This window comes from Trichosurus vulpecula, chromosome 1, assembly GCF_011100635.1.
Source record: "Trichosurus vulpecula isolate mTriVul1 chromosome 1, mTriVul1.pri, whole genome shotgun sequence".
NCBI classification, from domain to species: domain Eukaryota; kingdom Metazoa; phylum Chordata; class Mammalia; order Diprotodontia; family Phalangeridae; genus Trichosurus; species Trichosurus vulpecula.
The window spans coordinates 14192637-14212505 of record NC_050573.1 but is presented as its reverse complement, the minus strand read 5'-3'; the positions used below and the strand labels follow the sequence as shown (position 1 = coordinate 14212505).

The following is a 19869-nucleotide window of genomic DNA, read 5'->3' as shown; positions in this document are numbered from 1 at the left end:
CTCTGGGGCTCTGGAGCCCAGGCTGTTCTTTTCAACCCTTCCTTCACACAGCTTCCAGAATAATCTTTCTAAAGCAGAGATCTTAACCTCCCCTTTCAATATTCAGGTAACTTTCCTTCCCACTGGCTTCTTTTACCTTTGCTTTATTTTGGGCGACTACAAAAATGATTCTGGGAAGGGGCTGGTGTAAGGTTTGTCCAGATCAGCTGCCCCGGTTTAAGGTCCTGCTCCAGCCTCCAGCCCAGGGGGTGGAACGTCAGCTCCCTGAGGCCAAGGACACCTCTGCAGCACCAGCCCCTTCCCGAGCTCAGCAGGTACTTCTGTGGGTAACCTTCCCTGACCCCGACACCCCCTCTCTCCCCACTCCCATCATACTTCTACCCCTCTCACAGCCCAGCATGAGCTCCTCGGACTGTAAACACCTAAAGGCTGCCAGGGGCACCACAGTGCAGAGCCTGGGAGACCCCGGACAAGTTGGGTCACCTCTGCTAGACACTTTCATCTGTAAAATAGAGACAATGAGAGGGGTCGTTGTGAGGATCAAATGAGACAATATTTGTACTGGCTGGCACACAGCAGGTGCTTTAGAACAATCATGGTAGCTATACTGATGGAAGCTCCACGAGGGCAGGGATGGAACGTCTATGTTCTGGCCTTCCAGGGGCCAGCTCACAGCAGGCAGTGACATCCACTGAAATGGGCAGAACTGGACGCAATGTCACCCATCAGGTCACGGAAGCCCCTCAGGATGTCCTCCAGAACCTGGGAGGTTCCAGGACAGAAAGCCCAGGGGCTGCATCAGTCCACAGATTTATTTGGAAACATTTTTCCCAGATATAAAGTAAGCATTGGCAAGTCCTATCTGTACAGACCTAATCAGGCAGGGAGGCCTGGAGGTCCAGGCTGTGTCCAGGGGCAGCCTGCCCTTGGCCACCTCAGGGCACTGGGCTGCCTTTCATCTCCCTGCCTCCTGCCTCGAGGATGAGGCATCAGTGGTGCCTAAGTCAGGATCCTCACCACTGAACCCTTTGTCTGGGAACATGGATGGGGCTATCAGCAAGGGCTGAGAGCCCTCCAGGCCAGCAGGGCCCAGCCCTGGGGTAAGGATCCCCTAGGAAGCCCCTCAGCCAGAAAGTCTAAGGCCTGAGCACCAGCCAAATGAGGAGTGTGGGAGAGAAGGCAAGCACTCCTTTTGCCAAAGTCTCCAGGCAGGGCAGGGCCCCAGGAGCAGTACTGCTGCAGAGCAGGGTCCCAGCAGGCCGGGCTCAGGCCTGAGCCCCCTGCTTCTTTTTCTTCTTCTTCTCGGCCTTCATGGCCTCATCGTGTGCCTTCCTCTTCTGGGCCAGTTTGTTTGCCTGCAAGAGAAAGAGAAAGAGCTTTAGTCCAGAGACATTCCCATCTCACAAACCATCTTGGCCAAGGGCATTCTGACTGCCCTAAACAAAGATTACTGGGAAAAATCAATTTACCCGGAAAAGGTATCCATTGGCCCTCCCATTTCTTTTTATTGGGGTATAAAATATTACAAAAAGGTTCATATATATTGCAAGCTCAGTCTTAGAACAGGGGATGTCAGGGCTGGGAGTGGCCTGAGAACAGAGGATGTCAGGGCTGGGAGGGGCCTCAGAAAAGGGGATGTCAGGGCTGGGAGAGGCCTCAGAACAGGGGATGTCAGAGCTGGAGGGGCCTTAGAACACGGAATGTCAGGGCTAGGAGGGGCCTCAGAATAGGGGATGTCAGGGCTGGCAGGGGCCTCAGAACAGAGGATGTCAGGGCTGGCAGGGGCTTAGAACAGGGTATGTCAGAGCTGGAGGGGTCTTAGAACAGAGGATGTCAGGGCTGGAAGGGGCTTAGAACAGGGGATGTCAGGGATGGGAGGGGCTTAGAATGGGGGATGTCAGGGCTGGGAGAGGCCTGAGAACAGAGACTGTCAGGGCTAGGAGGGGCCTCAGAAAAGGGGATGTCAGGGCTGGCAGGGGCTTAGAACAGGGGATGTCAGAGATGGAGGGGTCTGATAACAGGGGATGTCAGAGCTGGAGGGGTCTTAGAACAGGGGATGTCAGGGCTGGCAGGGGCCTCAGAACAGGGGATGTCAGAGATGGAGGGGTCTGATAACAGGGGATGTCAGAGCTGGAGGGCTCTTAGAACAGGGGATGTCAGGGCTGGCAGGGGCCTCAGAACAGAGGATGTCAGGGCTGGCAGGGGCTTAGAACAGGGTATGTCAGAGCTGGAGGGGTCTTAGAACAGGGAATGTCCAGGCTGGCAGGGGCCTCAGAACAGAGGATGTCAGGGCTGGCAGGGGCTTAGAACAGGGGATGTCAGGGCTGGAGGGGCTTTAGAGATTACAAGTCACACCCCTCATTCTAGTCATTTGTATTCCACAAAGTTGCCATTTCCTTTAAAAAAAAAAAAGGATTTTCCTTTTGAAAAGACACAAAAAATAAGATGAGCCAAGAAAGGGCACGTGGGCAGCTAGGCCAAGGAGGCCTGGTGGGGCTGGGGGTGGGGTGGGGGCCTGGCTCACCTCGCGCACTTTCCGCCTCTTGCCAAACATAATCTTGTCATACAGGTACTTCTCCCTCTTCCTCATGGTCATGATGGCCAGCCTCTTGGCCTCATTCTCATCGTCCTGCTGCCTCTTGTCCAAGGTTCCCATGGTCACCTGTGGCTTCTGGGGACAGCAGAGCATCTCCGTGACCTGGGCCCGGCAGGCGGAGCCCCACAGGAGGTTCTCTCAAGGGCAGGGGGAGGGGAGGAAGCCCCTGGGACCCGCTGGGCTAACGGGTTAAGTCCTCCTTTGATCCACACAGCGACCCTGGGAGGCAGCTGCAGCTTCGGAAACTAAGACCAACTGAGGGTCATCGGAGGAGCGTCTGCCACTTGTCTATGGGGGGTTGGGCATGGGGGGCAGCTGGGGTCCAGCTTCCAGGGAGGCATTCCTGCCCCCACCCACTGTTCCTCTGACACGCATCAAACTCCTTCATGAAATGGTCCCAAGACAGGGTCTCGTATGGCCATTTTAAAGCCAAGGACATGGAGGCCTCTGGCCCAAGTCACATAAGGAATGAGGGGCAGAGATGGAGTCTGAGCCCCGCTCCACCACCCCCAAGGCCACCCCCCTCTCAGCTCTAATAGGCTGAGAAAACAGGGACCTGGGGCCTCAAATGCTGCCACCAGTAACAGAGATGGGCCAGGAGAAATGGTCAGGCCTCCAGCCTGTAGCCAGGCCTTCCCAGGGCAGTGGGCAGTACCCAAGGCTCCTTGAGATGCCCCAGACCCATCACGTCATCCCCCGCTTGGGAGTAGTCAGCAGTGCCCGAGGCTCCACCCCAGCTCCACGCTCCCTGGCACCAGGTGGGAGGGCAGAAGAGGCCTGCCCGAGGAGGGGGGGCACCAGTACCTTTCCTTGAGTTCTCTGATCTTCCATCGCCTTCAGTTTGGCTTCATCTTCCTTCTCTGAACCTTCCTCCTCCTCTTCCTCCTCCTCCTCTTGGTCATCACCTTCTCCTTCCTCATCTTCCTCACCTTCCTCCTCAGATTCCTCCTCTGATTCGGTGGCATGTCCTACAGGAAACACATCATGTGGGTGGTGGGGGCGAGGCCCAGGGGCCAGGGAGCACCTCACAGCAGGGCTCTGATCCCAGGCTCCCCTCAGGACAGCCCCACCTTAGTGCCCAACACTTCCCCTGCCCTCCACCAGAAGAGCCCAGGCTCCCGCAGCCTTTGGAGGAGTCGAGGCTCCTCATTTCACCAGATCACCACCCGATCCAAACTGTCCATTTCACTGATGGGCACGCTGAGACTGGCTTGTTCGACCCGAGGTCTGGCCCTATCTCCTGACCCGAGGCTCTGGCAGGGAGAACGCTGCCTCTCCTCCCCCTCCCCTCCTGGGTGGTGCCAGGGGCAGGGCCATGTGAGTTACCTGGGGTCTCCCCCCGCTGTAGGGCCAGCAGCTTCAGCTTCTCTGGGGGCACATAGTCTCCTTCCTTCTCGGTCACAAAAGGCGACAGGTGCGGGGGCAGGAGCACCCCGGGGAAGTAGTCCTCCACCGGCAGCCGGAGCCGGGCATTGACACAGTCGAACACCCACTGGGGTTGGACGTAGGACCTGGGGGGGCAGAGGAGGTGAGGGGTAGAGGCCTGGGGTGGGCTGGGGGGGAGGGGAGCAAGGCCAGGGGCCAGTGATGGCCAGGAGGATATACCTGCCAATGACAGGGGTGGGTGGCAGGGGCCGGTCCACAATCTGATGGGTGATGGAGGGCTCCTTCTCATCATACGTGGCTCCGATGCACAGAGACTTGTCCCAAGACACTTCCCCACCAAAGCTCCTGCACAGAGAGAGGGAGGCGGCCGGATGAGGCGGACAGACCCCACCTGGGGGCAGGAGGAATTGAGGACACAGGGAAGCAGCTGCTGGGGAGGGGCTAAGGACCAACTGGACCTCTGAACACAACACGCTCAAGCTGAATATGCATGTTCTTAAGTCTGGACAATCCACAGACCAATGGGGCTGGGGGGGGGGGGCGCCGTCTGTGGCCTGGCCCCAGCAGGGGCTTCATACACCCTTCTGGTGTGTGCCCCGCCCGCCCCCCCACTCATGCACAATAGTCACACACACATACCCACACCCACACCCACTGACCTGATGATGAAGGCGAGGGCCTCCCGAGGGACCTCCCTGTTCAGGAAGAACTTCAGTCCCTCAAACAGCTTCTTGTGCTTCTCCTGGGCCTCCCGCTCCTTCCTCAGCCCCTCCTCCTGCTCAGCATTCTCCTACGGGCACAGGCAGGAAGAGGCCACTGAGGCCCAGCCCTCTCCAGGGTCTCCGCCGAGGCCGAGCTATCCTCAGCATCTCCAGGGCTGTCTTTAAGATCGAGGCCAGCGGTCTTGCTGCCTCTGGACCCCCAGAGCCAAGGTGGGCACGGGAGGGATGAGCAACATGGATACTTCCCCTCTCTGGTCAAGGGGCCTTGGTTTCCTCACCTGTAAAATGGGAGGACTCCCCTCCCACCCCACCTGAACCCCAATAGTCCTAGAGTCCCCTCTCACCCCATCAGCAGGGAATTCATCCATCTCCACCTCCTCCTCTGTGACTGGCACCATCACACGAGCCAGGCTGGCACTCAAGGCCGACAGTTTCTGGAGAAAAATAACCGAAACCAGTAAGTGAGACACAGCAGAGTCCTGGAAGGCAGTGAGAGGAGGGGGTGCAAGGCCAGTGGGCAGGCCACCTTTCCCCTCAGTCCCAGCAGGCTCCACCCCCCGCCCCCCCAGCTCGGGGCACTTGCAAGCCAGAGAAGACGGAAACCCAGGGGACACCTGTCCCTCTGGCTGCCAAAATGCCAGTCTCTAGGCCCCAGGGAAGCCCATGACTGTGGTATAACTCGTGAATAGACAGACTCATTGGTCCTTGGGCACTCCAGCCAAGTGAGCCCAATACTGAGCAGCCAAATGTCCCCAGGCCTTACCTCTAGGGAGCTCTCAGAGTCCATGGCATAGGCCTCATCAGCCTGATCTTTGGAATCTTTTTCTTTGGGCCCCTCGAGCTAGAAGACAAGAGGCCAAGGTTGAGAAAAGGACACCTGTGCTCTTAGCACCAGGTCAGGCAGGCCCTCTATAGGACAACCCAGGCCCCTACCCCAGCAAGAGGACCAGAATGAAACATGGCCCATGTTTCACTAACACAGATGCCTCGGCTCTGCCAAGGCCTCATGGCTTCTGTTTCTGGCCTTCTGCGGGGAAGGCACCTTACCTTGGGGGGATACTGAAGGTTGAGTGTCTGGTAGAGGCGGAAGTTGACAAACCCCAGGAGGGTGGTGTAGAACTCAGTGAAGGTGGCCATGACGCGATAGTCCACATCGGTCGGATGCTGGGGAAGCCAAGAGCAAAGGAACGTGAGCAGGCAGAGAGCCAGCAACCCCAGGTCTCCCACAGCTGGGCCCTGGGAGCACTGTCTTTAGGTACAGGTGGACATGTAGAAGCTCGCCCCTTGGGCTTCTTCCAGGATGAGGTCCCAGGAGAATGGTGAGATTGGGGGCTAGCTCTGTGGGCCCTCCCCCAACAAAAGCCAAAACAAACATGACTGCCCCTTCCTCTGAGCCTCTGTCACATCCTTCAAGATACCAAAGTGGACAGGTTTCCGATGCTATCTATACTCAAAGGATGGAAACAAAATAGCTCTCAGAAGAAATGAAAGCCATTAAGCATGTGAAAAACTGCTGCAGTTCACGGAAGAGAAATGCAAATCCAAACAACCCTGAGATTTCACCTCACACCCACCCAGCAAACTGGCAAAGATGACAAAAGACAGGCTAGTTGAAAGGGTCACGGCAAGATAAGTACACTAATGCATTGTTGGTGGAGCTGCAAAGTAGCACAAACCAGTCTGGAAAGCAATTTGGAATCATGCAATGATAGTGACCAAAAAGTCCAAGCCTTGTGACCTAAAGGTCTCACTCCCAGACAGATATCCCAAGGTCAGTTAAAAAAAGAAAGGTCCCATATATGTGCCTGTTTTTATGACAGAACTTTTTTATGATAGCAAAGAAATAGAAACAAGGTAAACGTCTCACTGATATGATTAAGCCGTGACAAGGAAGACAAAGAGAACGTGTTACTGGGTGATAAGAAATGATGAACATGGAGACACAGAGTGAGGTAAGGAGGACCAGAAAACAGCATGCCCAGGGACAACAGCCACATGAAAAGGAGAAATGAGCTCCGTCTAAGTGTGATGACCAGGCCTGGCTCTGGAGAAGAGATATGGGTCTTCTGCTTGCTCTCTGAAGAGGCAGGGGACTATGGGCACAGAACACTGGACACACCGCTAGACAAGGTAGGTGGGTTAGTTTGGCTGAAGTGCTCTTTCTTCTCTGTCTTTTTTAATCCTGATTCTAGGAGCCAGCTCAGTGGGAAGGGGCAAGATAGCTTCTAAAACAAACATGATACAGGAAGAGACGAAGTCACAAAAGTAAGATTCTTTAGAAAGAGTTCAGAGGTTATCCCGTTTTTCTGAGAAGGAAAGTGTGGCCCAGGACAGCACTGCCCAGGCCCCCTCGACACCTTGACTTCGGGAGATAGGTTCTGTGGATGTTCTTAAGAGGCAATGATGCTGCAGTCCTGTACTGGGAATCAATTTGGGCTCTTAGGACTTATTCAACCAAGTGCACTGAAGAGTTTGGCCTTTGTTTCCTTGATTAATTCAGTGTCTTTGATTGAGACTTATTAGGTGCTAAGCCCCAGGCCCAAACCCCTGTCTATTAGGTGCTAAGCCTATGTGGGTGTGTACTGATAACTAAGGTGGGGCTCCAGGTGGGGCCAATGAAGGGAGGTGCTAAGACCAGAGCCAAGAGTAAGAGCTTAAGTTCTGGTCCTCAGGTGACCTTTTGATGGCTGCTAAAGAGTGCATAGAGAGTACTTAGGGCTCTCACTCTTGGTGGTGTGCTGATGTGGAGCCTCTGGGCAGCTGTAGTTAAGAGCCCTCCAGCCTGTAAAACCCGCATGTTCAGACTTTGTTAAACCCTGGTAACTATGCATTGAGATTTGAATCAGACAAGGTCTGTCTGTCGATGTTTGTAATTTGTTTGTATCTGCTCTGAAGTTCAGGGTGCCGGCTTTTCCCCTGAACTGAGTGAATGATATTTGTATGCTGGATTAAAGTAAGATTGTTGACCCCTTAACGTTGCTTTCCTTGGTAAAGCACATCAAAAGAACCTGGGCTTGCAGCGTTCTGTGTGCTGGTTGTTGTTGGTTTTACACCCCCACTGCAGCTGCTAGCTGGATTGTTGAAACAGGTCCTTTGAGCCCAGAGGCCTAGGTGAGGCAGCCCCATCCCTCAGTAACCAGGAAGGATCAGGGACAGGAATAAGCAATTGTCACAGGTATTACTGCTCCCCGAAAATAAGCTCCAGCCATCCCTGGGAAGAGGCTGGGCAGAAGGCTGGAATGGGCCTCCCCTTCAGTAAAAGGCTCCAATGCACTTTAAGTCTGTTACAACCCTGAAGAACAGCCCCCTTCCACCACCCAACCACGAGGAGGATCAGGGACCACGAGGGACCCCTTCATCTTACAGAGGAAGCCAACTCAACCAGAGAAGGCTCTTCACAAACCTGGGATTCCACCCCAGGCAGGCCGCTCACTACAAATCCAGAGCAGGGGGAGGTGGTGGGATGACCCAGACCCTCTGCCCAGAATGTTCTCCTTCCTCACCTTCACCTCCGGGCTTCCTTTGAGACACCTGCAATTCCATTTTCTACAAGAGGCCCTCCCCACTCCCCCACTGCTAGTACCTTCCCTCCAAAATTTCGGCCCCTCTGCTCTGCACATAGCTCACCTTATGTGTGTTCGCTTGCCGTCTCCCATTAGACTGGGAGCTACCTAAGGGCAGGGACTAGCTTTTGTCTTTCTTTGTATCCCCAGTCCTTAGTGCTGGGCCTGGCACACAGCAGGCACTTAATCAATGCTTATGCTGTAGGCGAAAGCCAGCTGTGCTTCAGTGTGAGTCCCCAAGGGAAGGAGCAGAAACGGATTTCACTCCTGGGAATGAGATGTGCATGCTTGAGCTGCCACGGAAACGTGGCTGGGTGACCTTGGGCCAGTGACCTTTCTAGCAGAGAAAATTATTACTCACATCCCCAGAACACTCTTTTAGAAGCAGACAATGCAAATGCGGGCAAGGAAACCACAGCTCTGCCAGTGTGCCTGCAGCGACCTGGGCCAGAGCTCTGCCTCCCTCTCTGGGCATAGGCAGTCATCCCCCCTGCCCTTGCAGGACCACCAGGGCTTCTGATCAAGTGAAATGATACACCAAAAGTGCTTTGTCAATCTCAAGCGCCATACCATCACCACACCATCACCATCCTTACTAAAGGACTAGAGAAGAGAGGTGCCCCTCTTTCCTCATCTGTGGAATGGGCACTGCCATCATCAAAGGGTGAGAGGAGGCCCTGAAGACTGTGGGCCTCCTTCGCTCTGATTTGTAGCCTGACGTGACAACAGCAGGGCCACTGGTGGGGCCAGATCACAACTCATGGGCTGCCTGAGGCCAAGGGAGCTTTCAGGGTCCCAGACCACTCCCTGCCAACAACATTCCCTCTCCCAGCAGGACTGCCTGCTCCCACAAGCCCCAGGCAAAGGGGTGCAGTGAGGTCAGCAGGTGGGGGAGGCCATCCACTGATGAGAAATCAGGGCCAAAGAGGTGAGAGAAAGAGCACCCCTAAATTCGTTATTAGAAGAGAGAGCAGAGTAATCATGCAGAAGAACAAGGGAGGACATGGGGTCCCCAAACCATCAGCAGGCCCAGGATGAGAAAGGCATGTGCCCAGCGCAGAGGTCACAGATCCCCTGACAGGGGAATGGGTGTGTCAGTGACGGACCACAGAGAGGCTGTGGATGGGGGGGTTGTGATGGGCAGCGATGAGAGGGTCTGGGACAGACATCTTTAAAAAAGGACTGCCACAAACCACAAAGCCCAAGCAGCCTGGGGGAGGGCAGCCTCCCATCGAGGAACTGAGACAAGGGGCAGGGAGAGCTCTGGGGGAGGAAGGCAGAGAACAGAGGGATGGGGACAGAATGCGAAGCCATCTGACTGCTCCTAGCCCCCTCCTCCCCCTGGCAGCTCTAGCCTCTCCAGCCCCTTTCACTGGCTCCCTATTCAGCAGCCCCAGGGAAGCCGCACAAAGCAAGCAGCTGAGCTTCCTGGAGTGGGAGGGAGAAGAAGGGAACATGAAGCCAACCCCATCCATGCCTATCTAGCTGCCAGGAAGTGGAGCCTGGTCCCCCTCCCCCACCTTCCCATCCAGGTCCTGCAGGCCGAGACACCCAGGCATCACTGCAGAGTGACTGGGAAGGCCCCCAAGGGTCAAGATTGACAGAGACAGCAAGCCCCGCTCCCCCAAAGAGCCCTTCTTTCTAGGGGGGGACAGCAGCCTCTGCCACTGCCGGCTCATTTCGGTGTTTGTGAACAGATTCTCATTAAGGTCCTGACCCTGATTCTGCTCTGAAATGGGGGGCAGTGGCACCAGACCAGGCCCCTCCTCCACACTGCTGCTCAAAGGAGGACTCAGGAAGATGGGGAGGGACAGGTGTGAATAATCATCCCCAAGGGCAGAAAGAGAACTGGAACCCAGGTTTTCAGACAAAGGGGACACACTCACGTTGTGGGAAAAGGCATAAGGAGTGATCCACACGATGGGTTGGCCCAGCACCTCGGCCTGGTAGTAAATCCCTTTGATGGACAGGAAGACCTGGGGGGAAAGGACCCGTGAGGAGATGGGGGGAGAGGAAGAGGAGCAGAGAAAGGAGGGAGGCAGGGCTAAGGGAATGGGGTAGCACAGAGGGTGCAGGGCTGAGCAGGGGGAGGGGGGAAGGAGCAGGACTGGGGGGAGGTTGAGTGGAGAGGGAGCAGGGCTGGGAAGGGTGAATAGGGTGGGAGCAGGACTGTGGGGCAATAGGGAGAGAACAAGGCTGGGAGAGGCAGAGGGGAGGGAGCAGGGCTGATGGGGGTGAATAGGGTATGAGCAGGGCTGGGGGGCAGTGGGGAGGATGCAGGGCTGGGAGAGGCAGAGGGGAGGGAGCAGGACTGGGGGGCAGTGGGGAGGATGCAGGGTTGGGAGAGGCAGAGGGGAGGGAGCAGGGCTGATGGGGGTGAATAGGGTATGAGCAGGGCTGGGGGGCAGTGGGGAGGGAGCAGAGCTGGGGGGGCGGGGCTGCAGGGATGGAGCAGAGTTGAGGGGGACAGTGGGAAAGGTACCCAGCACTGGGGTCTCAGGGCTCACCTTACGCAGAGCCCGGGAGGCAATGATGTAGTTGAGGAACTCCACGGTGAGCCTCCGGCACAGCTGGATGGTCTGAACATGGCACTTGCCAGTGCGGGGGAAGGTAGAGAACAGAAAACACATGGACAAGGCATCGTCCAGGTCTCGCAGGGCATCTATGAAGGTGGGGTACCTGGGAGCCCCCGGGGCAGGGAGGCCGGAGCGAGGGATGAGCAGAGAGCAGAGGACCTGGGCCTTCACCCCTCACCCTCGCCAGGCTAGGCCAGGCCCCCCAGCTGGAGCCACAGGGCCCCAGAGAGGCCTTCAGAGCATCGCCCCAGACCTTTACTTAGAGCCGGACAGGAATGGAGGCCAGGAGGCTAAAGCCCTTTGCTCCTCTTCCTCCTTCTCCTCATGGTCAAGGTCACCCACAACCGTGAAGGATGCTCTAACCTGTTTCCCAGGTGGAAACACTAGGGCAGCGAGAGGTGCCACAGTTCTCAGAGTCTAGCCCCAGGTCAGGAGGACTCATAATCCTGAGTCCAGGGGCATCTGGGTGGTGCAGTGGATAGAGCACCGACTCTGAAGTCAGGAAGACCTGAGTTCAAAGCCAGCCTCAGACATTTGACACTTAACTAGCTGTGTGACCTTGGGCAAATCACTTAACCCTGCCCTGCCTCCCCTTGTCAAAAAAGAAAAAAAAAAATCCTGAGTCCAAATCCAGCCTCAGACACTTTCTAGTTAGGTGACCCTGGACAAGTCACTTTACCCTGTTTGCCTCACTTTCCTCATCTGTAAAATGGGCTGGAGAAGGAAATGGCAAACCCCTCCAGTATCTCTGCCAAGAAAACCTAAACGGGGCCACAGAGAGTCAGCCGTGACTAAGCGACAACAAACCAGCTGCCAGCGCCCAGGCCTCCTGGATTCCAGATGCACAGTATGGGGCCTAATCTGTCAGGGTGAGGAGGGTCCTCCCTTCCAGTGACCCCGGAGCTGCAGGATCCCAAAGAAGGGACTTCTCTCAGGGTGAGACTCAGTGGGATAAGGTTTGACAAGGAGCCCCAGAAAGCCCAAGGGGGCAGGTACAGCTGAGACAGCTGGGCTCAGGGAGGCAAAGAAGGGACCTCAGGGGCCAAAGAGCCCAAATGAGGTGCAGGCAGGTGAGTCCTGACCTCAGGAGCTCTCCAATGCTTCACCCTGCCTCTCCCAAGACTCAGGTTCCCCATCTTCAGAACTGTCCCTTGCACTCCCTCCCTCCCCACAGCTGCCTCCATGAGGCCTGAGGAAGGAGGAGAATCCTAAGGGCCAGAGCTGCTCCCGCTGGGCTAGGGGGCTCCCCTTTCCCGAGGGGCCTGTTCTGGGGGCTCTTTTGGCTCGGCCCGGGGACATCTCACACAGGACGGCAGCCAGGGCACCTCTGTGGCTGCACAGCAGCAGCCGGCCTCCTGGCTCCTTGCCCGGGGACTTGGATGGCCCAAGCGAGCGGGCTCACCTCTCCTTGATGATGTGGTCAAGTTTGTAAATGGGCTTGTTGTCCTTCAGCCGCTCCACCGTGTTCCACTCGCTCTTTCCATAGGCTTTCCGGAGCTTCCTGACGAACACCTGGCGATGATAGAGACCGAGGGACCTCTTTTTACAAAGCTTCATTTACTGAACACAAACCCAAAGCATTCATTCCCACAGACAGAGCCCAGCCCTAAGGGGGCTCGGTGACGCCCTCCCGCACCACCGCTCTTTAGAAAAGATGTGGTGCTGCCTTCTCCACATTCCTCTGCTGGTCTGGATTTTTAAAAGGCGACACTGGCTTTTTCTTTGCCTTGGTCTCATTATCCCCTCCCCTCCCCCTCTATACTCCAATTAAAATGAAAAACTAAACTTGTAATAAACCCATCTAAGGGAGCACCACGGATGCACCTGGGTCCCAGAGGGCCACCAGCCACCTCCCCCCAGCTCTCCCACCCTGGTTTGGTCCCCTCTGCATCCGATCACCGACCCACCCAAGATTCCCTGAACCATTTTGTCCCTCATCTCTGAGACCCCATGACATCCCCAAGCCACAATCTGCTCAGCCATTCCCCAATGGACAGCCATGCCCTTAGGCCCCACTTCTCTGCTCCCAGAAGACAATTCTCAGGCTCTCCTAATGTCTCTACTCCCCTGATACATCCATGCAGGCTCTGGGGAAGGGGGGGCCTCGAGAAGCATCTGGTTTCTTGGTGCGTGGGAGGAGGTTTCAGACTTTGAGCTTCTGGAACACAAGACTCTCTGGCTTCAGGCCTGGCGGGGCCACTGTTTGTGCCTCCACATTTTTACAGAGACTTCAGGCCAGGGTCACAGCATCATTAGGGGCAGAAGAGACTCAATTTTACAGATGGGGAAGAATGAGGGCTGGAGGCATCCGTGGGATCCTCAGGAGTGTTAGCTTCTCTCCGTGGCCCAGGCGTGCTGGCTCTGCCGAGGCTTCTCTCACTACCAGAAGAGTGGAAGCTTCTGGAGGGCCCTCCCCCAGGGCTCTACACCAATGGCCTTAAGTGTTGGCTGACCAAATGCCCCAGGAGGGACAAAGATGCAGAAAACCTCCAACTGAGGGGAAGCCTGAGCTCTGAGAGACCCCTCCTCTTGACCTGGGTGAGCCTCAGTCTCCCTTCCCCCCCTCCCCACCCCAGCCTGAGAGGGTTCCCTGCTAAGCCAAGTGTTCCAGAGGACAAGTAGAGATGGAAAGTGAGGGAAAATCCACTTGAAGAGAACCTTTTTTCGTATCTCTCTGACCCCTAGTGCCCCCTCCCCAGGGGAAAAAAGGGTGAGGGGAGAACACTCCCTCCCAAATTATTCTAGGCCTTTATACTCAAAATGTAGTAATTACCCAAGCAAACCAAGTCACACATAACATACTGCTGTGGTCCTAAACAACACCTGAGGGGCTCAGGAGGCCTTAAAGCACCCCAGAACGCATAGGAGGGGGTGTCAGGGCTGGGAGGGGCCTGAGAACAGGGGATGGCAGGGCTGGGAGGGGCCTTAGAACAGGAGATGGCAGGGCTGGCAGGGGCCTTAGAACAGGGGATGGCAGGGCTGGGAGGGGCCTTAGAACAGGGGATGGCAGGGCTGGGAGGGGCCTTAGAACAGGGCAGATCTGGTCCAAGTCCTTTCTTTTACAGATGAGGGAACAGGTGGGGTGGGATGGGGGGAGAATTACTTGCTCAAGGTCACACAAAGGCTATACTGCAAAGGCAGGATTTGTACCCTCCCCTCTCTCTCTGTCCTCTTCACTTCTGTCTCTCCCCTCCTTTTCTTCCTCTACCAGAAAAATCTTCCTAATGCTAAAGCCCACCTCCAGCAATCCCTGTGAGGAAAGGGCCAGAGCAGAAAAGACTGCGTTTTCCAGAGGAGGCTCTATGGATCTAAGTGATTTGTCCAGAAACAGAGTTAGTATTCGAAGCAGGATTCACACCCAGGTTCTCCCTAGAGAATCCCTGGCTGTTGAGTTCTAGCCTACTCTATCTCCCTGGTCTCTCTGAGAGACCACACCTCCGCTGCCCCAGTAGTCTGAGGGCCCGAGGGAGGTCCTGGAGTAAGCATCACCTTCACTGCCTCTTGGGCCCCTAAGGCAAGCCAAGAAGCGTTTATTAAGGGCCAGCTCCTACCAGGCCCTGCTCTAAACCCTGGGGGTACAAAGAGAGAGAAGAGCCCCTGCCCTCGAGGAGCTTTCTGTTCAATAAGGGAGACAGTCTCCCCCAACCAACCATGATACAGACATTAGAGCATGTGGCGGGCGCTTAATGAAGGTTGGCTGCTTCCAGTGTGAATCCTGACCTTGTAGTCCCGGAACTTGTTGACAATGGGCTCGTGGAGAAGAAACTTGATATCCTTGAGCAGATAAAAGGTCCTAGCGGCAGTGGAACCCTTGTTAACCTTCTTCTTATGTTTGGGCTCATGGGGGTAAATGCCCTTCAGGATACACAGGCGTCTAAAACAGATGCAAACCCACCCAGTGATCAGACTGGTTCCCAGCAGGGTTAAAGGGCACTGCTCAGTCCCCCTGCCCCCAGGCAGCTGGGGGGCCAAGGCACCACTCAGTCTCCCCACCCCAACCCACCACAGCCAGAACCACAGACTAGCGAGATGAATACTGGGTCGGGTCCCAGCTCTCCCACCTATTAGCCACATCACTTCCAGTCTATGAGGTGGGAATGAGCCAGACAGCAGGGGAGCCGGGGTGCCAGGAAAGCCTGGGTTCAAGTGGCACCTCTGAACCAGGCAGGGCATGAGAGCCTGGACACTGTTCCATACCAAGTACACAAAAGACCTAGACCTGCTGCAGTGGAGGAAGGGAGAGGAAAGCACAGGCCCCCTCCCATTCCCCACACCCTGCACTGAGGCATTAAACCGGTAGTCTGCTGTACAAATGTCAGTTGGCATCATAATTAAAATGTTGGGCAAAGAGTTCTGGTACCTGTGAAACACCAGGAAAATGGGAGTCATCATTACCAGCAACTCACCAGGATTACGAAAAACACAGAGCTTAGAGTTCTGTTCTCAGACCCTTCGTGAGGCCCCAGAAGGGTGAGTCAGACTCAAAGAGCGTCAGAGCTGCAAGGGGAACAGGGTGATCATGGGTGCAAAGACCAAGAGGCTTGAAGCCAGGGGACCTGGGTTCAAATCCACGTTCTCACAATAATAATGACTCATGTTTAGAGAGGATGCTGAGGTCTGCAAATCTCTTATAAATGATATCTCACTTGATCCTCCCCTGGGAAGGAGGTGCTACAATAATCCCAATTTTACAAATGAGGAAGCTGAGGCAGTCCAGCTAGCTGCCACCTCTTCCCCTGTGCCTCAGTTTCCCCATCAGTAGAATGAGGGCCTCTCACATCCTCTCCAGCCCTGTCTGATCACCTCTCGTCACACAGACGAGAAAGCGGAGGCCCAGGGCCAATGACAGAGCTGGCCCAGTCACCAGGGCTCTGGCCTTTCACGCTGGGGCTGGGCCTGCAGCCCCACGGCCTCCTGGGAGACAAGGAGAGGCCAGCTGAGAAGAGGGGGAGATCAGGGACAGAGCATCTCGTCATCTCTACAACACAGCTGCGCCCCCCAACAGCTACTTGTTCACGCTGTGGCCAGTCCTCACCTGAAATCAGCAAGGCTCAGCTGTAGTTTCTTCCTGGCTTTGTTCCTGGTGATGTAGTTGGTTGCAGACCCCCTCTCGTACTTTGGGTGGGGAGAGAAGGAAATAGATTTTTTAAATTAGCAACAATTTCTTTCAAAAGATTATCTTTGGGCGCACCAGCCACCCCCTTACAGCCAGATCCACCAGCTGCCCTCCCGTGTGTGCTGGGCAAGAGCATCACCCAATCACAACAGGCCACAGAACCTCAGGGGCCTCCCAGGCCAACCTGGATCGGAACAAGAATCTCCAAATGTTCTTCTTAAAGACACCCAGAGAGGGGAAGGCGAGATCCCAGCTCTGCCGCTGCTGTGGCCTTAAGCAAGTCCCACGGCCAACCTGGGCTTGAGTTTCCTCTGTAAAACAGGGGTTGGACGGAGACAGTCCCTTAGAGCCCTAGAGTTCTGATCTCTGAACTTCCCTTTGCTGCTTCTCCGAGGCCAGGCAAACTGCTCTTCCACCATGGCCCTGCTGGAGACCAGCACCGGGGGTAAGAGGGACACATCCGATCCCTTCAATGCAGAGCCAGAGTTCAGCTGCAGCCCCATGAAAGGACAACTACCTTGGAGAGCGCCTGGACCTCCGACCCCCGGGTACAGGAGACATTTAAATGTTTACTGAGGAGGATCAGGGATCTGGAATTGGATGGGTCCATGGAGGCCTCCAAGTCCGAACCTCCCATCTTACAGATGAAGAAACTGAGGCTGAGATGAAGCGACTTGCCCAAGGCCACAAAGCTAGTATGTGCAGCAGCATTTGAACCCAGATCTGCCAGCCTTTCAGGTCTGGCACTCTATGCATTAGGATAGGCTGCCTCTCTCGGAAGTTACAAAGGTGGCCACGGTATGGTCAATCTAGAACCCTAAGAGGCTGCAAAGTCCGTCGATCTCGTGAGGGAAACTGAGGACCGCAGATGTTAAGTAACTCGGCCCGTGCCTCTTTAGCGACAAACAGCGGGGCTGCTATTGAAGCCGCGTCTTTAAATTCCAAGTCCAGTATTTCGGGAACTTCGGGAAGGCCCCCGCTTGACGACCCCCTTCTCCCCCATCCCCCCCAATTCGCGCAGCGCCTTTCCTCTGGACGTGTGTCCTTTCGCCGGACCCACCCCCCACCCCGTGTCCATCCTCCAAGATTAGCTTTTTCTGCCCCCCAGCAGTGCCCCCGCACCCCGGAACAGCCCCCTACTGACTCCCCCTGACCCGTGACTTCCTACCCTCAAGGCACCTCCCCCAGACCGACCCTCCTCGATCCTCACCCTCCTCTCCTTACGCCCCTCCCCCACCCGGTGTCCCCTCCCTCACGAGCCCCTCCTCCGTCCTGCCCGCCTCCGGGCCCCTTCCCCTTCTCTGGTCTCACGCCTCCCTCCCCTCCGCTCGGCCCCCTCCCCACTGCTTCCCCTGACGCCTCCTCTTTTCCTCCTGCTCCTCCGTACCTTCTTCTTCTCCAAGCCCCCCATGGTTGCCCCCTCTCACGGCTCTGATCGCAGCAAACCTCGCAACAGGGGCAGCCGCAGTCACTTCCTGCCCACGCGGCCCCCGTAGGACCACGTGCTTCCGGGTGCTGAAGGACCCCGCCCCGCCCCTGCCCCTGTCGTCCTTCTCTGCGCCTGCTCGGAGCTGCGGAGGGCTCCGCGGGGAGCTCAGCCAGACGGTTCCTTACACTCCAGGAGCCAGGGGGCTGCCGGGTAATGAGCGGTTCCGGTTCCAGATCCCGGCCTTGGGAATCAGAAGCGGCTTCTCAGGCGCACACAGGAGCCACCCTGAAGGCCGGAGGGCGGCGCGGGGTATGCTGGGATGCAAGGGGGCGGAAACGGGGGGTGGGGGGGGGGGTGGGGAGCGCGTGGTGCAATCTGGGATGCAAGGGGGCGGAAATGGCTGAGGCAGTGGGAGATGGAGGCCTTGATGAATTACAAAAGGCCGGAAATGGCGTTAGCGAGCTCCCAGGGCCTACTGGGCTGCAATGGGGCGGAAACAGCGGGGGCAGATTGTACGCGGGGGATTGTGGGATGCAGCGTGGCGCCGCCTGGGAACTTGACCACTGGGTTCGGCGCGAGGACTTGGGCCGGATGCTGAGAATGCCGCCCTGGGCTCAGGGAGCGGGACCGGGCCTGTGGTCGCTGGGCCCGGTCTTGTCCTCGGATTGTGAAAGGAGTTAGCTGACTTACCCTCCTGGGAAATGGGACTATCATCTCTTGCCGTTTACGTTGTGGGCGGGGCGAGGCGAGAGCTGTGTTCTGGTTCTGCCTCGGACATTGGGCGCCTTCCAGACCGCTCTGAGCCTGGTGTCTCATGGACGCCCGACGCCCCCCGCACCGCGCCATCCCCACGCCCTTCTCAGAACCGTGCCCTCGAGTGCACAAAAGCAGTAAAATGCAGAGGAAGCCGGGGGTTCTGACATACAATGATGCATCATGTTCGCGGACCTGGCCAGCGTTGATTAAGCACCTACTGAATACCAGGCACTGTGTATTTAATACCCTCACAATATCCTTGGGAGGGAGGGGCTGTTGTGATCCCCACTTTACAGATGGGGAAACGGAGGCAGGCGGCGAAGTAAGGGAGTCACCCAGCTAGGCAGCATCTGAAGCAGGATTCGAACTCGAGGTCTTCCAGAATCCAGGCTCAGTGTCTGCGCACTGGGGCGCCCCCTGGCGGCTCCTAACAGTAGAGAGGGAAGAAAAGGCATCCGCTGTTGTCAGAGGTAGTTTCCTCTCTGGGCGAAGTTGCAGGTCTGGTCCTGTCCATCTGGAGTCAGGCACGGTGCTGGGCACCGGAAAGAGACCCCATGGCAAAAGCCAAGCCGCCCCTCCCCTCCCCCAGAGTGGGAGGCAGCAGGGGGTACTCAGTTACCTCAGCTGTTAACTGAAAGGAGAGGTTTGGATGAGGTGAACTCTGGCTCCGGAACTTGGGATTTTAGGTAGAACTCAAAAAGCCAATCTGAAAGACCCGAGTCCCAACCCCATCTCCGACCTGGCAGCCAGGCGTCGTCTCTGTAATTCAGTCCCCTCCTTTGTATAAGGGGAACAACAATGAATATTCATCCTCAAAGGCCTGATGGGGAGTGATTTGTGGGGCAACTAGATGATGGAGACTTGGAATCAGGAAGACCTGAGTGTGAATCCTGCCTCAGACACTAACTGTGATCCAAGGCAAGTCACTTATGCTCTTTCAGCCTCAGGTAAGAGGGGGCTAGATTATGGAAGACTTTAAAAATCAAACTGGATTATATAGTTGATCATGGAGATAATAGGGAGCCACTGGAGTTTATTGAGTAGGGGGGTGACCGAGGTCAGACCTGCACTTTAGGAAGATCACTTTGGCAGCTGAGTGAAGAATAGATCAGAGCAGGGAGAGACCCCCCGCCCCTCCCCCCCATTGCAATAGTCCAGGTGGGAGATGCTGAGGATCAGTCCTGGAGTGGGGACAGTGTCAGAAGAGGGAAGGGGGCATGTGAGTGAAGGTAGAAAAGATAGGACTTGACAGGTTAGAAGGGGAAAAGGGGAAGGACTTGGAGTCCCATAAGATGGGGGTACCCACAGCATCTGCTTCCCAGGGTGGTTCTGAGGACAAATGAGATAATTTTCGGAAAGCACTTTCCCAGCCTGAAGGCACTATAGAAAAAACTAGCTATTTTTGAACTGATTTGCAAACTCTAAAGGATTCACAAATTAGGAGTTAGTGTTAATAAGCACATATTGTCTGCAGAAACAAAATGCTCAAGGAATTTTTTTTTTAAGTCTTGCTGATACCTATTGTTTGTGCTTTATGGTTATTTCTGGAACCTCGCCCTCTCTGAAGATTTCATGACCAAACGAAAGGTAAAGAGTGTCACAAAACTGACAACTTTGATTACATGAAATTGAAAAGGTTTTGCACAAACAAATCAATGCAGCTTAAATTAGAAGGGAAACTGTTAACTGGGGGAAAAATCTTTGCAGCAAATTTCTCTGATAAAA

The 19869-nt window shown here is 55.8% G+C and overlaps 1 protein-coding gene across 1 annotated transcript; it reads right to left on the bottom strand.

The window, feature by feature from the left end:
* Positions 1-534: 534 nt before the first annotated feature.
* Positions 535-17455, bottom strand: PES1 (pescadillo ribosomal biogenesis factor 1). The gene is made up of 15 exons (XM_036763944.1): positions 17347-17455; positions 15879-15958; positions 14564-14717; positions 12246-12355; positions 10775-10946; positions 10154-10243; positions 5752-5868; positions 5468-5545; positions 5049-5138; positions 4642-4772; positions 4202-4327; positions 3923-4107; positions 3401-3564; positions 2525-2671; positions 535-1355 (listed from the first exon to the last, which is right to left on the bottom strand). Exons 1-15 carry the CDS (start codon positions 17368-17370, stop codon positions 1266-1268), a joined length of 1758 nt encoding a protein of 585 aa, XP_036619839.1. The 5' UTR covers positions 17371-17455; the 3' UTR covers positions 535-1265.
* Between the last annotated feature and the right edge of the window lie 2414 nt (positions 17456-19869).

Excerpts from the sequence above, each read along its gene's own strand:
- PES1 (XM_036763944.1), bottom strand. The coding sequence starts at position 17,370 with ATGGGGGGCTTGGAGAAGAAGAAG. Across the intron at positions 4,328-4,641 it reads GCCCTCGCCTTCATCATCAG|GAGCTTTGGTGGGGAAGTGT; the intron begins GTCAGTGGGTGT and ends CTCTCTGTGCAG. Across the intron at positions 3,565-3,922 it reads ACAGCGGGGGGAGACCCCAG|GACATGCCACCGAATCAGAG; the intron begins GTAACTCACATG and ends TGTTTCCTGTAG.